The following is a 25,787-nucleotide window of genomic DNA, read 5'->3' as shown; positions in this document are numbered from 1 at the left end:
ATTGGTTGGTTTTGGTTTTTGAATCTTTATCCTCGGACTGACAAAGCTTTGATAGGTTATTCCTGGTAGTTTCACATTCTTGTAGAGGCTTTTGACAGGGCCAGTTACTGAGATTGGCAGAGTGAAATTTTCCAATTGTTGAAGTGTTGTTGCCGGGGAATTATTCCATTCACTAGGTGCCGCTGAATGGAGAGCAGTTCTGAAATGTGTTGCTCAAGCGCACAGCCGCACACCCCCAAGATTTTTTAAAAAAGGTGCTCCAGAAATTTTTGAAATGTTTTTGGCAAATGTCATCAATATCACTTTCTAGTCTAAATTCTCGTCATTGTTAATTTCGAGGTACTTCATCGTCATTGTTAATTCCAAAGTGTCCTATGAATATCATTTATGTTAACTTGTATTTTAAGATGTTTAAGAATCAAAGCTTTTTGACTGATGTTACTCTGGTATTGTACTAAGAATGATAATAAGTAGCCTAATTTAAAGTTGACGGAAGTTAATTTATAATTAACATTACAAGAGATCCGATTCAAAAACTGGCAAAAGAAGCAAACCTGGCCTAGGCTATGGAGCCATGTTTACAGTTCTCAAGAAGGATTTGAAGATGAGCCCATTCAAACACATGAAGAAACATTTGCTAAATGCCAAGCCCAATACCATTGAGAAATGTCTCTCCAGAGCCAGAATTCTGCTCTCATGCATTGAAGGAGGAGACATGCTGCCAATGCCTAACCTTGTGTTCACCGATGAGAAGAAATTTGATGTCCAGCATCATTTTAACAGTAAGAATGATCGTGATTGTTCAAAAAATGGTGATGTGGAACCCCAGGTAGTCACTCGGAGACAAGGGGCGGCATCAGTGATGGTGTCGGCCGCAGTCAACAAATCAGGAAGGAGTCCATTGATTTTTGTTAACCAAGGAGTGAAATTAAACCAAGAAAACTACCCAAATGATGTTCTTGAGGGTTCATTGTTGCCTTGGGCAAAGTAACACTTCAAAAAACGTAATTGGTCATTGCAACAACTTCACATGGAGCTAAGGGAACGCAAAACTGGCTTTCAGCCAATGTGCCATTCTTCATTTCCAAGGAAGAATAGCCTCCTCCATCCCCAGACTTGAACCCCTCGACTTTGGTATCTGGTCTTACCTGGAGAACAAGGTTTCGACTAAACACCACCAAAGTTTGGAAGCGCTGAAGGCTAATCCGAAACAAGAATGGACCTAAATACCTGAAAGAGTTATTCGTGACTCTTGCAGGCCCTTTTCGAAGCGTCTCCAACTTTTTATCGACGCAAATGACACATTGAGTTTTGAATAAAACTTGTTTTTCCTAAATATTTATTTATTTGGCAGTATTATTATATATATGTTTATTACTCAAAAATTGTCTACCATTTTTAAATACAGTTGATTGAAGTTATAACGTTAATTATTATTGATGACCTTTGTTAGGTTGTTTGATAAAACATACTACAGCATCAAGACTGTAAACTATTAAGCAGTATTGATACACACGTTTTTCCTGCTAAGGTGTGTGGTTAGGGGAAGTGTTCTTTTTAAAAATATGTGCAGCAGTTGTTTGGTATCTTATTTCTGTAGATGTCTTTTATAAGATGAATTTTCTCTGTGCAGGGCCTGCCACTACAGGTTTGTTGAATGTTAGTACTTTAAAAGAAATTTTTTATGTTAGTTATACCCTAAGAATAATTTCTTCTGTGCAGAAATTCTCGTATTTGTGACATTCACAATTGCATGTCACTTTTATGATAAATTTGAGACACTTAAAGTGGGCTGAACAAAAGTGTTTCTGGCTCTTTTACAACATTATGAGTTTGAGAAGACTAGTGATGCCCTAAGCCTAGCTAGACAGAACCACTACTGGCAGCGTGGAAGTAAGAAATGATATCGTGAACCACTAATTACTTTCTGCACTGTATTTTCAGTCAATTTTATTTTTTGATTTGATATGGATGTACAGCAACAGCAACTGTAGCATTACTAGTATTTCTCGAAAACGTTTAAGTCATCTGTCGCCTAAAATTGGAGTGTGACTTTTTGGAAATTTTGGTTACAGTTACCATATAAGAGAACCATGCCATTTGGGACTATGGTTCCCTTGTATGACGGTTAGAAAACGGCATGTTTTTTACGTTGTGCTTCTAGTTGCCTGTTGGGTAACAACCAGGGTTCAGAGAAGTATATACGAGATGTTGAACTACCTACCAAGCAAAGGGTGTGTTAAACAAAACTGTGCCAGATGTTTTTCAAACTTTTGGAGAAAACATTACTTTACAACGGGGGTTTTTAACCTGCAGGTTGCATCCCCTGTGGGCGTCGCAAGCTATTTTTTGGGGGGGTTGCAAAATACGTGAAATTCCAGTGTATATATAGTTTTCAATAATTTTATGCCAAAATTTTTTTTCACAATCAACCATTCCTCGACCTGAGATTGTTCTATTGTTTAAACTTTCAGACGTTGTAAAGGCTTTAACAATAGAAATACGTTCAATATATTATACACAAAATTTTCTATAAATAGATTTCACAATAAAATATTGCTTAACCAAAGCTTATTGTAGGTCACTAGGTCAGTATTCGATGAAACACTACAACAGAATTACACAATAAAGTAGTTCACCTATTCTAGAGCAAAAATATAGCCTACCGCAGGACTGTGCATTAACTGTGACAATGATAAAGTAAAGGTTTTATACTCAGAGTTACTGAGTCTTAGGGAATGCGAAGATAAAGTTCTTCCAATACTAAGCTTTTGGTACTAAGAAAGTAGAGCTGCCAGTTCTTTGGACTGACACCAAACAAATGTGAAATTATTGAAGTTTAAAGGGTGTAAAGATGGTTCGAGCTTCATCTTTGCACCCTCCAAACTTCAATAATTTCACATTTGTTTGGTGTCAGTCTCATGGGGGTTAATTATCAACTAGTATAGAATAATGATATGCAAAATGGTAGTTCTGTGATTATTGGTTTGGGAGATAGCGGACATCAAAAATTGATAAAAAATTTTCAAATGTAAAAAATTTCAATTTTTGAAAAGTTCTATATCTAAAACTAATTGGTAATTAGCAATTTTGGTAGTAGATATGAAAACTAGGGCTGCTTCTTAATCAGAATACCAACTTTCAGCTTTGTAAATGCTTTAGATTAAAAGTTATGAAGACCCAAACATGGAGGAAAATTTACATCCGAACGCATTTTGAGGGACATTGGTAACTTTGAAGGGCTATAATTTCTAAACGTCTTGAGATAATGAGCTGAAATTTTTTTTTGTGTTCATTATACATCAATATGAAACTTTAGTGTAAATTTCAAGAAAATCTAAGGGGTCGAGCTTGCACACCCTGTTGAGTTGACAGGGAATGACCCATTTGTGTATTATGTGCAGCTTTCAAAGTCGGTAGCAACCTTAAAAATGCTTTCGATTGCCCTAAAAATTTGACAGGATTATTTTTTCAGGTATTGACACGATACAAGAGGGTGCCCCATTGAAATAAAAAAAAATCAATTTATGAATCACCCTAATGAACACCATCATGAAACAATGTTGTAGTATTTCATGTTAAAAAAATGGATGACAATGTCTGTTCATTGCATTGCCAAGTGTGAATGAGAGATCTGACATGACATAATTCTTGGAGAGGTGTCAGTTTGACATTTATCAGGAGCATACGTATGTGTCTTAGGCAAGACACTTAAATGACATTCTTGAAAATGCAGACAAAAAGATTGGCTATTTTGCCTTCTTAACCAATTAGTCTAAATTGTTAACCACTGCAACAATAAAATTTTTTATGAATTATCACTTTTGATCTTGTGCCTATTAGCTCGGGCTAAAATGATTTGCTGCAATAATGCTCTTTTTAATATTGAAATAGAGAAATTGAAACAAATGTTCTATAATAATGGTTATCCAAAATTGTACTTTGAGAAAATATTGAATCGCTTTATCTCTGAGAATTCCAACCAAAAAAAAAAGGCTGAAAATGAGTTAAACCTAAAACATTGCTTGTCCATTCCGTTTGTGGGAAAAGAATCCAAAACGTTTGCTCGTAAAATCGGAAAGTTTATGAAAAATAAATTTGATGTGGACGTTTTTCCTGTTTATAAAACATTTAAAATTAGTTCGTATTTTCAACTAAAGTCCCAGACGCCTTCGTCTCTCTGCTCAAATGTCGTATATTGTTTTACATGTCCGTGTGATTCGGCATTGACGTACATCGGTATGTCCACCAGACATTTGACCACGAGAGTACGGGAGCATCTGAACTTTAGAGACTTAAAGAAAAGTGCCATCAAAGACCATATCATGGATTGTTCTTTTTACACAGATCGAAAATTCTCTGCTGACTCATTTAAATTTTACGCAAAGGCAAATCCCAATTTGACACAAAAATTCAGGAAGCGCTGTTAATCAAACGCTATAACCCAAATTTAAACAAACAATTATTTGCGAGTGGCGCCTCTATTCTCCTCAATATTTATTAGTTGTATCACGTACCCCGTGGTGCAAATTCATTTGTAACTTAGTCATGCAGTTGCCTTTTCTTAATGTAATTTTTCGTCTGTCTGTATGTTTTCCACTCCATTGCTTTTAATCGTTGCGTGTTTCTCGATGCTTTTAGTTAGTTGTTTAGTTAGTTAGCTACGGTAGTTACTGTCAAGAAGTGAAATTTATTGTAGTTTATAAATATTTCCAGATTCCTGATGAGGGCTTAAGTTAAAGGGCGGGGAAACCCAAATTAACTTTGCGAGTTTTTTGTTTCAGCGTGATGTCATTGTGTACAACATGCGTTTTAGCAATAAAAAAAATCCAAATTTTGTTGCCCTCGTCTCGCTAAGGCCACTTTTGTTTGATACCTGTTTGCGAGGTCTCGTTGCGCATCAAGCTGTGATTCTGTTCGCTGTGACGTCACAAGGTACATATAGTTGTGGCCAAAAGTTTAAGACCAGACTTGATTTATGACCATTTTTGCATTACTTCAAAATACTGCATCAGATATAAGATGATGCATAAAGATGATGCAACTGAAACAATATATGATGCAGTATTTTGAAGTAATGCAAAAATCGTCATAAATCAAGTCTAGTCTTAAACTTTTGGCCACAACTATATGTACCTTGTGACGTCACAGCGAACAGAATCACAGCTTGATGCGCGCGAGACCTCGCAAACGGGTATCAAACAAAAGCGGCCTTAGCGAGACAAGGGCAACGAAATTTGGATTTTTTTTTGCTAAAACGCATGTTGTACACAATGACATCACGCTGAAACAAAAAAACTCGCAAAAAGTGAATTTGGGTTTCCCTCCCTTTAAGCCGAAAACGTTTGATTGTTGAACTATTTGTAAATATGTAATATACTGTTGTAATGCTCAACCCTGTGTTATTGTTGTGTCTTGCCTGTCTTTGGTATAAAAAAGCAAACTCTCTCCCGAAACTATATTTTCTTAAAATTATATTTTAAAGACTGTACTTTTTTAATTAGCTAATTAAATTTGAATTGTCTTGACAAATCATAGATATTTTTTTCGTTTTCAGCAAACCAATTGCAGCATGTCCTGCTTGAGCAAGCAAAGAAATTGTCAGAGGCCATACCTTCACCTGTAACTAACACCGGAAATGAAAACGCCAATCATCTTCATGCAAATTTGGTACCCCTTAAGTTGCTTGTCAAACAAAGTGTTGAAATCCAACCATGTTTTGGAGAATATGACATGACAAGGTTGAATAGCTCACCTGATCGACAGCTTTGTGACATCATTTTTAAAGACGCCAATGAAGATTGTAGACCCAAAACCTCAGATGAAAATTCACAACGGTATCATGAAAACTTGACTGTTTTAATGGGACCACATGGTAGTGGAAAAACTACTTTATGTTTATCTATGATTTCCAAACTTTCAAATAAACAGCTCTTTCCAACTGTAAGCTATATATTTTACATGCCTTTCGATCAAATACTATTTGATGTTGAAACTGACTTTTTAACCTTTGCCTTGAGGAGCTGTTCTTGCAATTTGAAATCTTTAGATGAAAATGAAAAGTTATTAAAAAGACTAAAGAATGGTCTAAATACGATATTTATATTTGACGAAATCGACACTTCAAATGTTGATTTTCACCTTTCAAAGGAACAAGCATGCACAGAGAGTGACTTGTGTACTCCGAACAAGCCATCGCTGTTTATAAATGGTTTACTTTCTGGCACAATATTTTCAAGCGCGAAAAAAATTGTCACCGGTAGTCCTTCAAGTATTTCAAAAATTGCTTCAACCTTCTCGCCAGGTTCCATTGTTGAAATTCTTGGGCTTCCTTCCTCTTATCAGATGATGATCAGCAAAGAAATTTATGGAGAAAATTGCGATGCACTATTGCAGAAGTTAACAGAAAGTGAAGATGTCTCTTTGTTTTGTTGCAATCCTTTGCTTTGTGTTTTGTTAAAGTTTGTTCTCACCTCAAATGCAAGCAAAGAAGCAGTTCCATTAACTATGTGCTTAATACAAACAATGAAGATGTACTTCTGTTCATTAAAGCAGTGCCATGACAAAAATTTTTCCAATAAGTTATTAAGCGTTGGAGCGACTGCGTGGAAACAATTTTTGCAAAAGAACTCATCTTTTGCTGAGAACTTTTGTGAAGTAAATAACATTTCTTTGACTTCTAGTAAAGTTTCTGACCTATTTTTCTCTAGAATGGGTGAAAAAAACATGTTCATCAATTCCATTTGGAAAGAATTACTAGGTGCGATTTACATCATGACTACATTAACTATTAAAGAGTTTCACAAATATATTTCTCTTGAAACATCGACTTGGACCTTTATGAGAAAATTCTTGTTTGGATTACAAAATCCATCAGTTCATGCAGAACTTAAAGAAATCTTTTCTCCGAATGCATTGGAATCGTTAGAAGAGAAATCCTCCATATTGACTGGATTCATAATTAAATCTTTAGCGACTTCAGTTGATAGTGATGGAGCTTGCTCTGAAGTACAGAAATTTCTTCAAATATGTGAATGGCTTTATGAAATTTGTACTGATAAAATCATGGCAAAAATTAACCCACTCCTACCGGATTCCATCCAACTCAACGGAATTATGAAACCTGAGGAATTGCTGGGATTGCAATATGTATTGACAAAAGCAGACGAATGCATATCCATTAAATTTGGAAGTGACATTGAGTTTCCTGAGAAATGCTTGAACGGTTTTCTGTCCAGCATGGAAAAAGCCCATCAACAGGTTCATGCCTAATTTTTTTACATGCTTACATAACTTTGCCTAATCTAGTGAAGTCAAACAACCACATTATGTATGAAGTTCAGTGTGGGTAATAAAAAAGTTATTTCGTGGTATTGTATTCTACTTTGGCAGCATAGATTTTAACCACAGTGATTTTATTAATATTGCTTGTACGTTAAGTGGGATGTCCATTTGGTGTATGATTACAAAAAAGGAAAACAAATTTGTGTAAAGTTGGTCATTATAAGTAAACTTCTTAGTAATTTTATTTATTTTTGTGTTCCCCTGTTTTGGCTTATTTTCATTTTTTCTTTATTTTATTCATTGACCTTATTTTTCAAATATTGCTTGAATGACATCAAGAAAAACTTTAATTTTATTTCAGCATTTGCACTGCCAATTTATGCACAAAGATGTTAGGCTGGCGATGTTGATAGAGTTAACCTCGCTTCACGTCCAAGGCTATCAATCTCCCAACAACAATTGTTCTATTTTCTATTTATGTGACTTGGTGTTGAAAGCTGATGATGAGAAGTGGACCCAAGTTGTCGTTTCAAGTTTTCCTGACATTGTCCATTTAAAAGGAACGATTCCTAGTGATTTGTCACAAATTTCAAACTTGATCTCGATTCTCCGAATGCTACCAAAGCCTGTCACATTTAAGTTTGGTCCAGATGTCAGAATATCAGAGGAAGCATTCTTGCACTTGTTAAAAGGAATCTGTAACCCACCAATTAAGGTATGATAACAATAGCGCCAAAGGTAAACCAAGAATGATTTGGACAACAAACATCTCCAAATGGACAAAATTTAATTATGAAAGTACAGTAGGCTACATAGGGCTCATGATAGAGAACAGTGGAGCATTGTATCCAATCTTCAATGCGAGGAAGGAACATAACGATGATAAAACATAGGACGATAGCAGCATTGTGATTTGCGTTGTAAATTTATAACACTATTTTCGTACTTCCAGTTCCACTAGAGAAAAGTAAAAGCAGTTTTTTTTTGTCGATTTATTTTGTTGTAGGTCTCTAGAACCTTTCCATTTGGAATAATAAATCATGCATTAAAATAGATATAATACGGTTTTCCTAAATATGCATCCTGCATATTTTGATTTAAATAGCTCTGATGTTTACTTTTTACATTTTACAAGCGTGATAATATAGATTTTAGATTAATGCATGCTAAACGACATCCACTTCTGGCTTATCTGTCACACTAGAATGGTCAAAAGGTCACTTTTTATTTGATTTACAAAATTTTGTACCGTACCGTACTTTTTATAGGTTGTGTAAGAGTAATAAAGTGAGCTTCAAAAGTGCTTTAAGCTTTGTTCAAAGGAAGCTGTAATGAGGTGTAAAGAATAATCAAATTGAGAATTGACCCTTCTAGTGCGGGCGAAAAATTCGAGTTTTACATTTCATAATGTAATATCCCTGGCAAGAAGATGTATATACAATATACATAAGTAGCACTAATGTTCTGATGTATTCTTTTATCCACTTTTTTGTTTGTTTACGTTTTGTTTCGTCATTTTCCCAGGTCAAATCGACAAGCAGTTTAAACCTTACAGAGCTTGGATCTGTTAATGAATTTATCATTGAAAAATTAGACCTCAATGATGGCGTATGCGCAGGTGAAGGTTTCACAGTTCTTGAGCATGTTCTTTCTGCTTTTTCATCTCAGGTACACACTACACAACGTATTGAAATCTTTCAATACCTACCCTTGATTTCAGTTTGAGCATTATGTTGTGACATGTCATGAGTTAAAATGTCAATTGTTTGGAATTGTCATTATTATATTTTCGACAAATGTTTGAGGCAAAAAAGTTACTACCCAGACATTGTTGCATTGATTCAACGTCTGCAGACGTTAAATCAATGTAAAAATAACCGATTTTGCTGTCTGGGTAGCCCCAGCACACCACTCGACACTGATAAACACAAAAAGGTGGCAAAACGGTTGATTTAAAACGTGCACAAGAGTTGCTTGTGCGATGGGTGCAAGCCAGCAACTGTATTCTTTACATCACTTTAATCAAATTCAGACATTTAGCACAACTTGCATTGCTAAATTTATCAACAGTTCCAGTGATTTTGCTTCTCATGGATTGCGATAAATTGAAATTCTGTGGAACTGGATCAAGTTCTTCGAATTTCAATGGCAATCCATTACAGTCATCCACTTCCAATCCATTACTGTCATCCATTTCCAGTTTTTTATCTCGAAAATCACACATGTACTTGTATATATATCGTCATCCACAGCGTTTGAAACATCACATTTAACAAATCCTTCCTTTTTTCAGGTAAGCCTTTTGGCCCTGTCAGGGACTCGTTTCAATCAATGTGACTTAAATTCACTTTCCGGTTGTTTGCACAAAATTGAGCGTTTGGATCTCCGCTCTTGCAACATCAATTCCAGCGATCTTGTGATGTTTTTGAAACACGTTTCTTCTTTATCACGGCCGGTTAGTATGTTGGCTGTGTGTCACACATGAAAGTTTTGAATGGAATTTTCAATCAATCTAGCCTGACCAAGAATGTTACAAGTTAGAACAAATATGGATTTGAACGCATTGTCAAAGTTATGTATAGGCTGCTGCAAACCAGTCATTTTTTTACGTAGAATCATTGTCTTCAGACGTTGAATCAATGTGAAGAAGGACTGGGCAATAAAACAATCACACAGTCTACTAGTCAGTTGTCCTTTTGGGGATTGAACTATGTCAACAATAAGGTTTTGTGATTAAAATTTGTGAAGTATCTCTATTATTACCTTTGCCAGTTCAATCCATCTTGCTCGTTCTGTACAGTGAAAATAACTTCTTTTTTTTTATAAATGTTTAATGTTTGATGATATATTTTTAGTGCTTTTATCTACGACAGTGCGGTGTTGAACCTTCTTCTTCAATCATAAAAAATGACCGATTACTTAGCATTTGGGGGACAGCACTCACTTTTGTTCTTTTTTTTAGTTAAAACTACTTGATCTACAATATACCGCGATTGACAAGCTGGGTCTGGCAGCACTTTCCAGCAGCATCCACAACATTGATTGCGTTGTGCTTGACGACTGTCGCGTGACAACGACTGACAGACGAAAAGAAGGAATGCTGGTTGACCCTGAAAAATCACACTTGGTACGTTCTCCCAGTATAGGCAAACGCCATTCTAGATAAGGATTCAGATATATGAATATAAGTGGACGGCGCCACTATTATATATAAAATAAAAACAGTCCGATATTGAACTTCGTTTTTGTGGAACTACATCCTTGTTTTACGCATATGTCCTATCTCCTGTCGGTGACACAAGGCGCTTGTCTCCGCCAACAGGGGTTCGTCGCTTCTTGCAGTCTTATTGCCATGTTACGTAGTTGTTGGAGTTGATTCTACCAGTCTCTTACTCTCTTTGCTCTATTGCTTTTACGCTAACTTTAACTATCTTGTCTGGTCACCGAATTTTTCCCAGCATCTCTTAATTAACACATCGGTGACTGCCTGACTGGTTATCACTGCCTATTTTCGATGATGATTCACGGAGATCTCACAAGGAGACGGAACCTGTTAAGTTGTATTTAAATAAGAAGTCTGTGTTATGTTTTTCAATGTTATTTTCAATTGACACTCTTAGGATTTATAATTTTAACTGTCAGCAGTTGCCATTGACAGATAGATGGGTTTAACGCGAGTGTGAGAAATAAAAAACTTACTCAACTCGTTTCTTTTTAAGGAAGTTTTATCGTTTGGAAAATAAGGTTGCGCGTTTGTTTTCAAAACGTTGACGCAAATATGTTTCTTGATAGCACTCGTAGTGGTTGCTCACGGTCTGAACTGTACTCCAGCTGAAGTACCTTTCGTTTTTTCAGTATATTTCCACGATTTGTTTAACGTTTTCAATGAAGTAATTATACCTTGAAATTATTGTAGGACGCAGTTGATGTAATAAATACAGTGCCTAGTCCTAGAAGCATAGTATCCACTATTTACATAGCGGGAAAATAAATTCTGTTGCGTAGTATTATTATGCGTTGTGTTTTTTTATTTTCTGGTACGACCTTTTAACAATGCGTAACCAGGCCTTGTACGGGTGAAAGGTTGCTCAATTGTCAAACATGTTTCTAGATCAAACGCTTGACCTTTACAAGAAGAGTCAAAGACAAATACGTGATTAAAATCATCAGCGGACTTGGCTTGCAAGCCTTCAACGACTTAAATTTGAGAGAATGCAAGATCACGAGCGCCAGCGTGAAGGTCATCTTTGAAAAGTTAAAGGCCCGCACAAGATCACCAGTAAGTGACTGCAACAAGCACAGCTTTTCAACATTTGCCGTTTTTGCGTGATCCTATGACTGAAAGAACAGCTTTCTCATTGGATGTAATGTAATTTACAACAGTAATCTTTTCAAGCTGACGATTTAAAGCAGAATTTTTTGATTTTATCAGAGCGTATTATTTAAGGTGAGGCAATGTGGCTTTTTTATAAAATTGATTTCTCGGCCAAGATACAGAAATAGCATGGCTTGTGCCTTGACGCATATCTTCTGCCACAGCAACTTAAACAACACCTAACACGCAGTGAACCTAATTACGTTTCACATTAACCCTTATTCTTTGCTTAATTGTAACTATTTTTTACGCTCTACGAGTCTACGTGAATGGATTCTATGCGTATTTATAATTTCTTGAAGCGTCATAGTTCACTGGGCCGTCTACTGGGGTAAGTAGCCAAGGTATCCTTTCCTGAGGAATTGACCGCTTTGTCGGTAAGCGTGCTCGTGGCAAACCACGAATGACATTTATGTCTTTTTCAACGAAATAAATCAATTAGCCAACTAAGAACACTTTGGGGCACTGCACGACATTAGGAATGTTGAAGAAAATTACAAACTGAGCATCGAGTTTATTAAAGGCCGCATTGGCTATGATACGTACATAGCCTGTCTATGATCAAAGCTACAAATCTTGATCATGGAACAATGCAAATACACAACCACGCGTGGTTAACCAGTCGACGTCCGACATACTTAATGCATGTCCTTCTGAAGCCAACCAACTACTTGTTTACATCTCACACGGAGCCAGTTATGCTTTAAAGCTGCTTACAAATATCGTAATCTGAGTAAGCGGTGAGTACTTGTCACAATACCTCCGTGTTGAAGCTTTTACTAAGTCGCTTGAATGTGAAAGAAATCTGTTTAACATGCCTGAAGCAGAATTTGAACCGAGCTGTTCCGTTGTTTTTGTTTTTTTTCCTTCAGATGCTAAATATGGAATTGGGATTCAACAAGTTTGGCGACAAAGGGTTGTCTTATTTCACTGGCTGCCTTCACAATATTGAAAAGTTAAGCTTATGGGACTGCAAAATTACCTCAAAAGGTGTCCGTATTCTTGTGAAGGAAATTTTGTCATTGGAATGCCCAGTGAGTCTACAAAATTGCCATATAGTAGCTACCGGTTGAAAAATATGTTTTTTTTTTGCAAGTGACAATAGAAACAGTTTTTAGTGTAATCAGGCGCTTGTGCGTCCATTTCAAGAAAAATCATTACCGAGCCACGCATTTTTAACCAATCCTTTAAACTCATCACTCATGAAATTGAACCTTGCGTCTTGAAATTAAACAATTACTATGTATACGTAATGCTATTCCACAATTGCTGCTGTTGAGTGGCGTGTTTTTGATCAACCCCGCCCCTTTTGTAGATGCAAAAACTTGACCTCAGTTTCAACGACATCGGAGATAAAGGAATCGCTGCCATCTGTTCATGCTTAAACAAGATCGAACAGCTAGATCTCTGCTGGTGTGGCATCTCATCCGTTGGCATCAAGGACTTGAGCCTCGCTATACTGGACTTGGAATGCCCGGTATGTTATAGCGAAGATAAGGCAGCATTGCAAGATAGTGAACTGATTGAGGGCACAACAAGATTTAAAGTCGTGCAGTCCTGCTTCAAAACCATGTAAAGATGAAAGATAAATTGTTGTCATTCATTTTATACTGTAGAATCAATGCCTTGTGAAAAGTTGACTGATAGGAAGAAATTACTCTCACAAGTACCGTGATTTCGATGTGGTAGCAACGTGGTTTTCGTTTGTTAAAAACAATCCCGTTGAATCTGAAATCTCTTCCATGACGTTTCTATTGTTTCAGATCAAAAATTTGACTTTGGACGAGAATAAGTTTGGTGAAGAAGGTTGCCTTTCTCTTGTGGACTGCCTTGTGAAGATTCGAAAGTTGTCCATAAGGCATTGTGACATCACATACGACGGCTGCCTTGTCATGAAGGAAAAGATAGCCAGTTTTGCTGATCCGGCAAGTGGTTTGTTTTGTACCTATGTTAATGTTTCATTACCGTTTGAAGAAATCATACAAACAAACTGTCCAAATCGTATCTGGGTTTGTTCAGTGTACTGTGCAACTTATTTTTGCCACACCGACAGTATCGATTTTCCAAGTTGTTTTTTTTTCGTACATTTTCTCCTGCCTGCCTTGCATCATAAATGTCAAAACAGTTAAAGTATGTGATTGTAACTTACAGTGCAGCCATAGTGAGCCAACCTTTGAAAGTTATGCGTTTTCATTCCGCCGATCAGTTTTTATGCGTTGAATCAACGTATTCAGACGTTCGGATAATTTGCTGGTTGTTAAGTCATTTATAATAATTAAAGTAAAAAACGAAAAGTTTTGCTGATAGAGAAAGGAACCGAAACCGTTGGTTTTATCGCCGCAATGCCTTACATTCGTCTGTAGTTTCGTTTTGATGTGACGTAGGAAGTTTTTGTAAATCATCTATATTTTCTTTCAGAAACCATCTGTAACCGGTGTCGACGTAAAAAGACACGTCAAAGTCACAGCTACTGAACTGTGACGAATGACGCAAAGACATCACGTGATCGGTTGTCACTCGAAATTACTAAAATAGACTGGTCGTTCATGTCACCCTGTCGTAGACTTGACAAAGCGTGACCCAGCTATCAAAATCTGTCCTTACATTGTTTTTACGTCTGTAGACGTTGAATCAATGCGAAAAAGACCAATTTTGTTTGCTGGAAATTCTGGCTCGTGAAGCAATCAATGCACGTTTACCTGCTACGGGGTGGTTAACTTTCCTGTAGGATTGAGCCAGGCTGAAATGGCGTCATTGTGGTGCAATGTACGTTCGATTGTGACGTAAGCATATTTGCGTATAACTGCACTTCCATAGGTTTCCCTTTGTTCCTCAAAGCAATTCCCTTATAATATGCCCCTTCTTGGTATTTTTTTAGCTCGTTTCAATCACGACCATGAATGATAAAACATATAAGTCAATAATGGTTCATTTCGTTTTGAGTCTGCGGTAAGCACATGCAACACAATTATACTTGTAGCTAGCGCAGTGACAGAAAAATCACAACGGAGTGAAATAACACAGACTATGAATTCGTCTAGTCAGGTATCTGTAATTTATAAAATATCAGTTACAGTGTAATTAGGGACTTTTTAGTATTTTCCGCAACCTTCCAGTTTTCAATGATTTCTTTGATGCATGCTTCGATAAATATACAACAAATTAACACGCACTGTATTTGTCGCTACCAGGTTCGTTGATTGTGTATTCATCAAAGATTAACTTTCAACTAGAAGTGACAGATTTTATTGCGTTCTACCCGAGGAACGTCTTGTGTACAGTAGTTCCTGGCCGACTTTCTCATTGAAACAGTTTTGTAACATCGCAAACATCAACGGTTTTAACTTGAAGGGGTTTTACCATGAACGTTCCAAAATTGCTGGTGTTGCTTAGCAACACCTAAAGTCGTCAGATGAAATTAAAATGTTTACACTTAAAATTTAGAACAACACTCATGGACCAGCAAAGGTTTCGGAAACTAAATTGTTTTTTATCTTTGCAACTAAAATTAACCGAATTTTTTTAAACAGTCTTTTGAAATAGAAACATATTCAAAAAGTTTCCTTTCTCAAGCTATGAGTTTAATTTCTACATTACGGGTTCTAGTTCCTTGATTCAGATTGGCAATACTTTGTTTCAAAAGGACATTGTTTTCAACTGTTCAGTGTTGATTTGTTTTTTATAAAGAAAATGTTTTTTCCACAATAAAGTTTTCTTTCATTGGTTTCTTTTTCTGATAACTTTTTTACGACCAATCATAAACTTTGATTTAATTTTCTGACCAATTTCCGTTTCACTAATGTTCTCTATTTTGGTTTCGTGAAGCGCTTCGTCAATTGTTTAAAGTTTTTTTCAGGTAATATTGTACTTAAAGAAACGTAAACCTTCCTATCTAACCTGTGTTGAGATTGTATGATTTTTTGCTGGATAGTGTGTGATTTTCCAAACAGTTCGGTTATATTGTTGTGCCTATGCTAAAAGTTTATACTTTGAATATGTGTTTTTTTCTACGTGCTACCTGTTTTTGTATTCATGCGTTTAGTGCTTGTTTCTAAGTTTGCACCACCGTGTAACACACACGTAGCTTTGCAAATGTGTATGTAGTTGTAAATTATAAATGTATTGTGTCTGCTGCAGATGATGTTACCTTTTCCTTGGACGTATATCTTGCAAATTGCTCTCAGTTATAAACATATGAATAACCTCGTGCGAGATTTATTGTCTTTTACCTTAAACTTTGACTCATAGCTCAACCATCAAAAGCGTTATTTGTATGTTTACTTTCAACGAATCGTTGTGTAAATGTTTCGTAAATTTACGTAAGTGATTGACAGTAGTTTTGTAAATCATATAACATTAGGTACTATTTATAGCTTACTAGCATTTGCTTATAATCGTGCTGTGCAGTAACACACGCTTTGCGCTTAAATTTACTAAAGATGTTTGTTTTCTTTCTGCGTTACCATCAGTGCTGAACATACGCTTCAAGCAAAATGCCGTCCCTGATTTTAATTTGTAAATGTTTTGTTTTTAGTTGGCTGTAAGAATTTATGAAACATTTATATAATTAAGAAACAAAAGTCAGTATGGCTTCTGTTCCGAACCCAATCGACTGGAGAAGTGACGCTTTTCGCAATCAACTCAAGCAACGCTTGTAAGTAGTCTGGCGATTTCCAGGCGAAGTCCATTTTATGATAGTAGTATGTGTTGGGGTCTTGAACCCCATTTTCTGGCCATGTTTAGGGAAAATTGGGTTTGGTTAGTTTTTGATAAAAGCTTTGGCCAACTTTTCAGCCAGAAAATCAGTTCTTTTTTGGCATTGTTTTAACGTCTGCAGATTTTGTTTTAAGTTAAAAAGTAGACTGGTTAGCTTGCTGGGCATTCCAGTGTAATTTTTATCTTCTTAATTTTATGTTGTTCCAGGAATGATTCAGCCAAGAGGTCAGGCTTCAACTACTTACGAAACATAGACGTCGTGGAAGCCAGAATTTTTCAACAAGTCAACACCAGAGTGAGTTTTGGGTGCTTTATCATGTTGTTGCTGTGCTTTAATTTCCCTAAACCAGTGACCCCAAAGTATTTTTATTCGCGTAACATTCAGAAGTTTCGTACAGTCTTCGCCTACCACGTATGTCAAAAAAAATCAAAAACCTTAACAATATGCAAGAAAGTTTAAACGCCTATCACCGCTAGGCTCAAAGCCCAATTAAGACTTTAAAAAATGTCAAAAACACTTCAAGTAGTTTTAATGAGATGGATATAATTACTTTTCCACCAGTTGGTCAATGCGATAAATTTTGCTAATAGCGCATATAAAATCATGCCCAGACGCAACAAGGCGGTTTCGGTTTTTCGATGTCATCGTCATCATAGCCGAAAATTCATATTGCGCAATAAACGCTTGAAACCATCCAGAAACAAAGTAGTATTTATGATCAAATCATGCACCTGGCGTGATCTGATAATTCTCGAAAATTCCATAGTTTTATGTTGAATTTTGTCAACTCAAGTGGCTTGTTTGCGTACCACCTGGAAGACTTTCACATTTTGGTAACCACTGCCCTCTACTTACGTTTACTTGCGATAAAATTACACATGGAAACCGAAGTTCATTTTCATTCTTTGTACAAATCATCTCAAGCAGAAAACCAGCCCTTTTACATCGAAATCAAGATAGCAGACGTTGAATCATCGTAAAAATAAGTGGCTTGCTGACTGGGATAAAAGTATTTATTTTATTTCTGAAACAAAATGCATTGAGTATCTTCAATATCTGTACAATGTAGCAGGTCTTAAAAAGTAGTCATTCAACGGATTTATATTAATCCCATCGTTGTATACACTATATATACCTTTTGACTATTAAAGTATCTTTTGCTATTGCTATCTCATCCTTTCATTTAACGCATGGCCTTTCATAAGCAATTTTGTGGAGACATTTGAGATAATTTGAAACATGAAATGCCACAGTTACATGTAAACTTAGACTAGTAATTGGCTCTTGTCTGAGATGTTTGCATCAATTTGGCATATTTGTTGGCATTAGATAAAAGCTAAAATACCTAACTAGATTACTCCACGCTTGGGTGGCTCCAGTTTTTACGTATTCTTACCAGACTGGGTTTAGGTGTTGTATCTTATGTTGCTCAGCTGCTTTTCATAAGCTAGAACCATAGCACAGATATCCCGGCCCGAAAAAGTCGTTTTTTACATTATTTCAACATCTAGCGACTTTAAAATAACGTAAAAAAATTAAACTTGTAATGTTGATGCCACGACCATGGACTGATGGTTTTAAACCTTCACCCCATTTAGCAAAAGTTCGACTTTTCAGGTTGATTGAAAGTCTGCAGACGTTGAATCAATGCAAAAAAGAACAAATTTTGCTAGCTGGAAATTTTGCTAGAGTGCTAAGGTTAATTCTATGATTGTTTCTATTATAAAGGAAATTGTGGGAAACTATTTCGATCTAATTAACCTTGGCACACTCTAGACTTTTTTCAATGTAATTTGGAGCGGTACAAGTGCGCATGTATGTGATCTGCGACAATTAATATATACAATTACCCATGTCTCGTGCATGAGGTTGGGTCTGGGAGTCACAATGATGTTGTTTGTTTATTTTAGGAGGAATACCTTAGCCTCATCACGAAGTACTTCAACCGGGCCCACGGTAAGATATTCGAAATGCTGTACCTCGCCCCATGATAGTGTTTTAAATGATGATTTCCATGCTTTAACTTTGGGTTGTTACTATCAAAAATTAGTAGCTTCACCATATTTTTTAAACAATTTTGATCTCTTGTATACGAACCTTTGTCATGCATTTGGTTTGGAGAACTGACACTGTCAACAAATCAACTTACGTTGGATTTCATTTTTACGTTACGTTTAATTTTCCGGCTGGATTTTTCAACAGCTTAGCTTTTTATTGATTAATTTGAGTCCAGAATTATTTTCAGCCGGTCGTAATGCAGCTGCCGGCCAACAGTGGGCTAATCAAAACAACTCAGGAATGAACCAAGATCAACAAATGCAACTTCAACAACAACAACAACAACAACAACAGCAGCAGCAGCAACAACCGCAACAAAAGACTCAAATGTTCTTAAACAACCAAGACAACAACAACAATTTGCAAAGTACCAGCAACATGCAGCCACCAAACAACATATTTCAGCAAATACAGAGCAATCAGGCACAAAGCAACATATTCCCTCAAGGCTCACCTGGCCAAGGTAAAAAACAATTGTCACCAGCTATGTATAATAGGCCATTGTTTTTTAAATGGTGGCCCGTAACCCAAAAGGGAGTCACGTTAAAAAAATCTCCGGGAGTCTCGTGAATACAATTTTATTTTTCGGCGAAATTTCCTACTGTTTCTACATTGTGGAATCGGAACCAGAACACGCCAGGACTGGAGTTTCTGAGTCTCAGTTTTTGGATGAGAATACTTACGATGATGAATACACTTTTAAATGTATTCTGTCGATTTTAGGAATACAGACAATGCGGAGCACACAGATAAAATCTAACCTCCCCATGTCTCGCGGGTTGCCTGGGTCAGCCCCGAGTCCCCAATCCAACATAAACACCTACCAACGGCAGCAGTGGTCCCAGCCATCCCCCAGCAGCTCTCAATACAACCAGTCATCCCAGTTCGTCCAACCAAAACCACCGTTGCCAGCCCCGAGCTCTCAAGTAAATCAAATCGATGTGTTCCTTAATGTTTTGTTGTAGCGTGTGCACGATGCTTAGTGTCTATGCCTTGTTCGTTTTTACATTCTGTTCACCTTTTTAGGCCATAAACCGTATATTCGCTCTGTTATGAATAATTGGTTGGCAACATAGTAATTGGGTTGAATAGCATCATTCAAACAGCGACAAAATCAACAACAGAACAAATTGGAAAGACTTCGGTTCAAAAAACATTGTTTTCTTCGAATGTGATTGATCATTTTTTTCTAAATAGGTCACCTAGCTACACCGAACGCTTCCTACAACGGTATGTGCACTGTGCAGTCGTATATTTAATATCACTTACATCCAAACACTTTTTGTTGCAGCCTGTCTTAACGATGCCGGATAGCACTGGACCACCTCACACGTAAGAAAACTCATGGTCCCATACAGCAAAATCCGTCATTTTTACATTGATTCAACGTCCGCAGACGTTGAATCAATGTAAAAATGATGGATTTGCTGATTGGAATATATTGTTTGTGTGTGTACCGCATTCTCACCTTGTGACTTTGACATTTGTAACAAGTGCTTCCATTTTTTCAGCATTATTCCAAGCTTGTCGCCTGCACAAGTCCCCGTTACATCACCCAGTCTCCGAACCCCCGGCAGCGTCCTGGCAGCTCCTTCCCCAGGTAAAGTCCCAAGGCGGTATCTCCTTTTCAAGTTTTATACTCCCTCCACGCACAATTATTTCTGTATTGTACGATGAACGGTTTTGAAATTTTTTTTTGTGAAATCAAAATTGTTTCTACATTGTCCTAAAGCTCAAACGTTATTTTTTCCTTCTTTTCTTGCATATATTCAACGCCTGCAGACGTTGAATCGATGCTAAAAAGGACTGATTTTCACATTTGTTTTCACCGACATTTGTTGGCGTAACGTTTCCGAAATCCAAGCAGTCACAGAGTTGTTTGTTGTTGAAGGTACTTTGACGATGTCTGCTGTCCCAAGCCCAGCGTCGGTCAGCCAGCCTCAATCTGACGACGACAAGGAGTACATGGAAAAACTCAAGCAACTGCAAAAATACATCGAACCTCTTTCTAGAATGATAAACAAAGTATGAAGTAAAGTATTGGGCTGTTTTTCCAGAGTTTTCTTATGGTTTGTTTGAAGTTATGTCAACTTCTAGTGCGTGCGCCCTAATAAGTCAGCAGTCTAACACCTTAACATGTCTGTAAAAGAAACAAGATCAAGTGAAGATGGTTCTAATCTCGGTCTTACTATAGATTTGAGTATTGCATTTCAAGTACAGCAATCAGCGGCACTTGATAAGTGAAACAGCTCACTAATATCAGTATATCGACCTGTGTAGAAACTTCACATTTAAATGTCAATATCAGTCATCGGGCCTTGATCAGTTGTTAAAACTTGTTACAAATGTGTAAAACTTTCAGGTTCAAGTTCTTATATAAGGCTTTTTCAGTTGCAGCGTAAACAGTTCCTTTAATTGCTTTTTTGTCAACTGCGAATACACCATTTTTTTTTCAAGTTCAACGAGGATGAATACAAAGATTTAAGCAAAATGAAGAACCTCCGCGATACTTTGATCAACCCGAAGAAGCGTCTTCCAGTGTCAACGTTAGAGAAGTGTGAGAGTGTCCTGCAGAACTGGCTTGACAAGCCAATCACGGTAATATTTACACACTGCGCTATTTCTGTCACACCTTACTGTTTGTGATACTGTCGTCCAAAAGCAAGCGAAGATTTCAGCATCTAACCGACTTTCAGCTCGTGAACAAACGCTACGGACGTTCAGAATATTTTACGTACTTTACGTCAGGGCTCGAGCGACGTAGAAAAGTTATCCTCCCAGGTTGAGCTGTTTCAACAGCAAACCAGTCCGTTTTTATATTGTCTCAAGGTCTGCAGACGTTGAAACAATGTAAAGGGCTGATTTGCTGGCTGGGATATTTTTAAATAAATAAAACCGTTCTTGCAGAAAACGACTTTCCCGCCTCAGCAACGAGACCAGCACATGTGCCAGCCGATACTTAACGTAATTGCAACGGCAACCAAATCTCCCTTGCTGAACCACACCTTGAAAAGGACGTTCGGTCCCGCCATGCAGACGATATGTGGAGATTACACAACGTAAGCACTCACACCCCAGTCAGCAAAATCCGTCATGTTTACATTGATTCAACGTCTGAAACGTTGAATCAATGTAGAAATGACGGATTTTGCTGGCTGGGACAGCAAATCAACCATTTTTTACAATATAAAGCGGTTGATTTGCAGTCAGTTTTAGCAGACTTAAAACTGTTGGTATGTTTTTAAAGAAAGTACGAACGTTTTTCAAGAATTGTTTTCTTGATAGATCGATGCATTGGTTCGTTGTTATTTTTCTATTGTCTGCTTTCACCTACAATCTGCGAACATCCTCATATCTATGACTAGTGGGCAATACTTCAGTTGAACAAGAATTTGACTTTGCAAACCATGGAATGGCAGGATGAAGCAGCATTGGATAACCTTTCACGATAGGCGCTAACGCATTTCAAGGACAGCTTTCCATTCAGCGGCACCTGGTGCATGAAATAATTTGTGTAAATATCAACACTTTAACAAACTTTAGTATGTCAAAGTCGGTGACTGGGTACGCGTTAGTGATTCAAAGCATTTGTAAGTATGCGGAACTGTCGGGCCTAAACTTTCCAAAGAGGTTTTCTTAGTCTGAGGATCAAGGTTTCTGAAATTAGACTATACAATCTTGGTTGCAGAATAGGTTGTACCGAGCAATCGGCAAAATAGCCGGCATGCACAGAAACATAATCAGCGAAGCCTGGCAGAGAATTGAACACCGAACCTTTTGATTTGGAACCCAAAGCGCTACCACTGCACCAAGCTCCGAAAATAATTTCCATTAAAAGTTTAGGCTGCATTTTCGATGCGATAGATTCGAACGACAACCCATCTTGACTACAACGGGTGCAAGTTGCGTCCAAAGTTCGGCCTGCGATGCGTTTTTGTATGGCCCGGGCCTGTTGTTGCACAATGTGTTAATTTTGTCCCGCAGACACACAGAAATCATACCAATTCAACTCGCATTTTTAAAAAGATTAGTGAAAACAATATTTCTCACAGACTAAAGCCAGGCGAGAAAAGTAGAATCATTGTGACGAATCAACTATTAATACAATCGAGCAATCAGTCTTTTTCTTGCTAGCAAGTTTAACGACCGTTTTCGAGATTTTGCCGCAATTGTATAGGGTTTATTGCTATTCACTTTTTTCTCAAACCCTGGTGAAGCTCCAGCTCACCTGCAGCTAATTGAGCTTTTCTGCATCGCAAAAGCCGGCAGTAACACCTTTCGTGCCTTTTTACCAACAGTTGAATAAAAACAAATTTTCATAAATGCAAAAGTTTGCAAAGAAAATGTTGAGCTTGTTGAGCTCAACATATTTATGTGAGCAGACGTTCTTGGTTATGAACTTGAATAAAAACCGTTTGAGATGAAATCTGAGCGACTACTTGGTATGTTGCGCTGTCTACCTCGAACCAGGCTTGACCTAAGTACAGAAATCATAACGACAGTTTTATCCTTCACACAGCTGTGTTTTGCAAAGTTTTTGAATGTGTTAACTTCTGATGGAAAAACAGATAACTTATACAGCCGAACTTACCATATCCCATGATATGTAGTCTATATATTATAACACAATACTTAAACCTGCATAGTGCTTTTAATGTATGAAAATGACACTAAATAACACCATATCACTATATAATATGCTTTTTTTTAAGCAAAATAAAAGTGCCAGAGGCTGTTGGCCCACGGGCACTTCCGCATTATCAAGTCTGGCCCGCCTGGAAAAAAGTTTGGCCACCCCTGCATTATACGATCAAGACAAAACCCGTTGCTCTGTTTCTAATCACTTTGATTTTTCTTTCAGTCCTGATTACGTGCCTAACAAGAAGCAATGCCTGCAGAAAGCAGCTCGTGAACTGGAGCAGCGACAAAACGCAGAGAGTGTTCCTGATGTTGTCCAGGGTGAAATTGCAAAACTTAACTGCAAGTATAACGTCAAACTTGATCGCTCGCAAACAGACGCTGAAGGAAACCTGAGAATCATTTGTCAACTTGGTGAGATGCGTTGGGTTAGAATTTCGTTGATTTGTCAAATCTTTGTTTGATTTAATTGCAGTGCTCTCACCCAGACAGTAAATCGGCTGCAGACGTTGAATCAATGTAAAAAATGGTTTTCTGTCTGGGTAGGTTAATCTACACAGCTTCAAACTGTTACCAAATATTGTTAATTTGTTTGATTTTAACCTAATGAACAACGATCTATTACATAACAGATGACCCTCGGCTCCCGTCTGTGCCCCCTCTTCGACTTTCTGTGCCTAAATGTTACCCAAAAGAAAGCCCTGAATGGATACAAACTCCTTTGTTTTCGGTTGCCACTAATAGCCTGACAAGTGAGGGCATCGCTCATGGATTGAAACAAGGTACATTTGCTTTTCCTGCTTATGTTTGGGCTACTGTATTGAAATGTGGTGTGACAGCTTTGAAGAGAGGGTTGTTCGTTTAATTCACCGTATTGCGTAAAATATAGCAACGAAACGCGTCATGTTTTGGCGAGGAAATGTAAGCAAATGGCGTTACGTCACATTTGAACAGCCTCTGATCTATCAGCGAATTTGAAGGAATGCTTGATGGTGATTCAATGTGTTGATCAGAGGTGCAGGTTGGGGTGGGATTTTTGGGCTTGATTAAAATAATGATTTCAAATCCACATTGCATTTACGTCGCAATTTCATTTTCTGAACAAGCGCGATGTGATACTCACACAGAGACCAAAGCACTAGTTTGAAAAGGATGCATTTTTTAATCCCGATTTTAATCATGAAATTAAATGAAGTTTTTGATCTGGCATCCCCGATATCACTTTGTTTGTCATGTAAAATATATACTGTATTTGATAAAAAAAAGAATTAGCTAGCACTTTTTGTACAGTACTTTAAACGTTGCAGACTTTTTATTATGTGTTTCAAATGCTCACTACTTTTGTGTTACATTCACTCAGAGGTCATTCAATTGTACTCAGGGTCTCTGAAAGGAGAAGGATTCCACAGCGAGCTTCAACCAATATTGAAGGCTCGCTTGACAAAACTTACCGACTCGTCCTGCACAATTACATCCATCATCAACGCTTGGGAAACCAGTGTGCGGGAAGCTTGTGCTGTGGCGGTATAGGCTTGCCGAGGACTTACTACGTCTTAACTTTGTTTCACTTGATTGTCAAGTGTAAGAGAGCTGTACAATACATCTAACTTGCATAAAAAAATTAGCCTACTTTCTTTAAAATTGAAAGCATGTACAGTATTTTCGTTTCTTTGGCCTTAACATCTCAGTGTTCAATTTGCTCGCAGCAAAAGACAACATTCAACTCAGACTTTTATGGGTACCAATGGCGCTTTGCAAATAGGCCTACAGACCTAGTTCAAGATATATTTATTGAAGGAACTTAGGGGTTTTGTGATTGATAAACATAGTATTTATACAAGTAAACTTTATACGTTTTCATCGCTCTGAAGTTTGTCGTATGAAGCCGTTTTTCTTGCTCTTAGAACCTACTGTACATCCCGGCCTGCAAAATTGGTCTTTTTTACAATGATTCAACGTCTGCAGATGTAAAAAGGACCAATTTTGCGGGTTGGGATATGACAGTTCTGACAACACAACCCCGTCACATATGGAAGCAGTCCATACGAGTAACTTTTACATAAAACTTATTTTTAGTGTTGACAAGCTTATAATGCTGATAGCATTTTGGCCAGTCCCGTACCGCTACGCGTTTTTATTCTGGAAATATTCTGTACATTGTTCCAGTTTTTCTCATAAACCAGCATCCAACTTCCAGTGTGGCAGCTATATTTCTAGCTTATAGAAAAACAGGAAAGTTGAATTGACTCGTCTCGTGTCACAACCTAATTGATTCCTTGATTCGGCTATTGAAAAAAAAAAGGTTTTCCGCTGTGGTTGTCTTATTATATGAATAAATTCCTTGCATATAGCAAGCAAGCCTATGAGTGATTCTACTTGCTTCAACGCCAAGCCATTGAAGTAAGATAAAAATGAAAAGACATTTTACTTGCCGGTTTCAACGTAATTTGGATAGCTCTTCAAATGCGCTGCTCCACTTTGCTGACAAAAGCGGGTGTTATTTATCGATTAAATCCTTTCTCAACGCGTATCAAAACAGAAAATCTGGCCATACGTCACTTGTTGATCACCTGTGCTTTGTTTATCCCAGCTAGTACTTTTATCGCCTACGTTGGCTTCAACGCTTTCAGACGTTGAATCAATGTTAAAAGAATGACGTGGGTTAGTTTTGTAGTGCATATGCAGCGCTTCACAGGTTGGTGAGGTGGATTTTCC

General features: G+C 37.3%; 2 protein-coding genes across 4 annotated transcripts; both read left to right on the top strand.

The window, feature by feature from the left end:
• Positions 1-47: 47 nt before the first annotated feature.
• On the top strand, positions 48-16,193 carry LOC145766179 (ribonuclease inhibitor-like). Of its 2 annotated transcripts, XM_082577836.1 has the most exons (11): positions 48-1,648; positions 5,558-7,260; positions 7,646-7,999; positions 8,809-8,952; positions 9,578-9,739; positions 10,247-10,411; positions 11,396-11,563; positions 12,532-12,693; positions 12,975-13,136; positions 13,423-13,584; positions 14,078-16,193. In XM_082577836.1, exons 1-11 carry the CDS (start codon positions 1,615-1,617, stop codon positions 14,138-14,140), a joined length of 3,279 nt encoding a protein of 1,092 aa, XP_082433962.1. In that variant the 5' UTR covers positions 48-1,614; the 3' UTR covers positions 14,141-16,193. The 2 variants fall into 2 exon arrangements, with proteins under 2 accessions (XP_082433962.1, XP_082433963.1); XM_082577837.1 differs by lacking the exon at positions 48-1,648 and having other exon boundaries at positions 7,089-7,260; positions 7,782-7,999.
• LOC145766181 (mediator of RNA polymerase II transcription subunit 15-like) lies at positions 16,192-25,424 on the top strand. 2 transcript variants are annotated; one of them, XM_082577839.1, is made up of 13 exons: positions 16,192-16,313; positions 16,583-16,670; positions 18,287-18,332; positions 18,622-18,897; positions 19,158-19,360; positions 19,726-19,766; positions 19,946-20,034; positions 20,326-20,459; positions 20,892-21,032; positions 21,342-21,493; positions 23,296-23,486; positions 23,705-23,854; positions 24,454-25,424. In XM_082577839.1, the coding sequence occupies exons 1-13, from the start codon at positions 16,246-16,248 to the stop codon at positions 24,600-24,602; spliced, it is 1,728 nt and encodes a 575-aa protein (XP_082433965.1). In that variant the 5' UTR covers positions 16,192-16,245; the 3' UTR covers positions 24,603-25,424. The 2 variants fall into 2 exon arrangements, with proteins under 2 accessions (XP_082433965.1, XP_082433964.1); XM_082577838.1 differs by having other exon boundaries at positions 18,610-18,897.
• The last annotated feature ends 363 nt before the right edge of the window (positions 25,425-25,787 follow it).

This window comes from Aplidium turbinatum, chromosome 3, assembly GCF_918807975.1.
Source record: "Aplidium turbinatum chromosome 3, kaAplTurb1.1, whole genome shotgun sequence".
Lineage (NCBI taxonomy): Eukaryota > Metazoa > Chordata > Ascidiacea > Aplousobranchia > Polyclinidae > Aplidium > Aplidium turbinatum.
This window is presented reverse-complemented; position numbering and strand designations above follow the sequence as displayed.

Coding starts and splice junctions, on each gene's coding strand:
- LOC145766179 (XM_082577836.1), top strand. CDS start 1,615: ATGAATTTTCTCTGTGCAGGGCCTGCCACTACAG. Junction 8,000..8,808: donor TCTGTAACCCACCAATTAAG/GTATGATAACAA, acceptor TCATTTTCCCAG/GTCAAATCGACAAGCAGTTT. Junction 9,740..10,246: donor TTTCTTCTTTATCACGGCCG/GTTAGTATGTTG, acceptor TCTTTTTTTTAG/TTAAAACTACTTGATCTACA.
- LOC145766181 (XM_082577838.1), top strand. CDS start 16,246: ATGGCTTCTGTTCCGAACCCAATCGACTGGAGAAGTGACGCTTTTCGC. Junction 16,314..16,582: donor AATCAACTCAAGCAACGCTT/GTAAGTAGTCTG, acceptor ATGTTGTTCCAG/GAATGATTCAGCCAAGAGGT. Junction 21,494..23,295: donor ATATGTGGAGATTACACAAC/GTAAGCACTCAC, acceptor TTTTTCTTTCAG/TCCTGATTACGTGCCTAACA.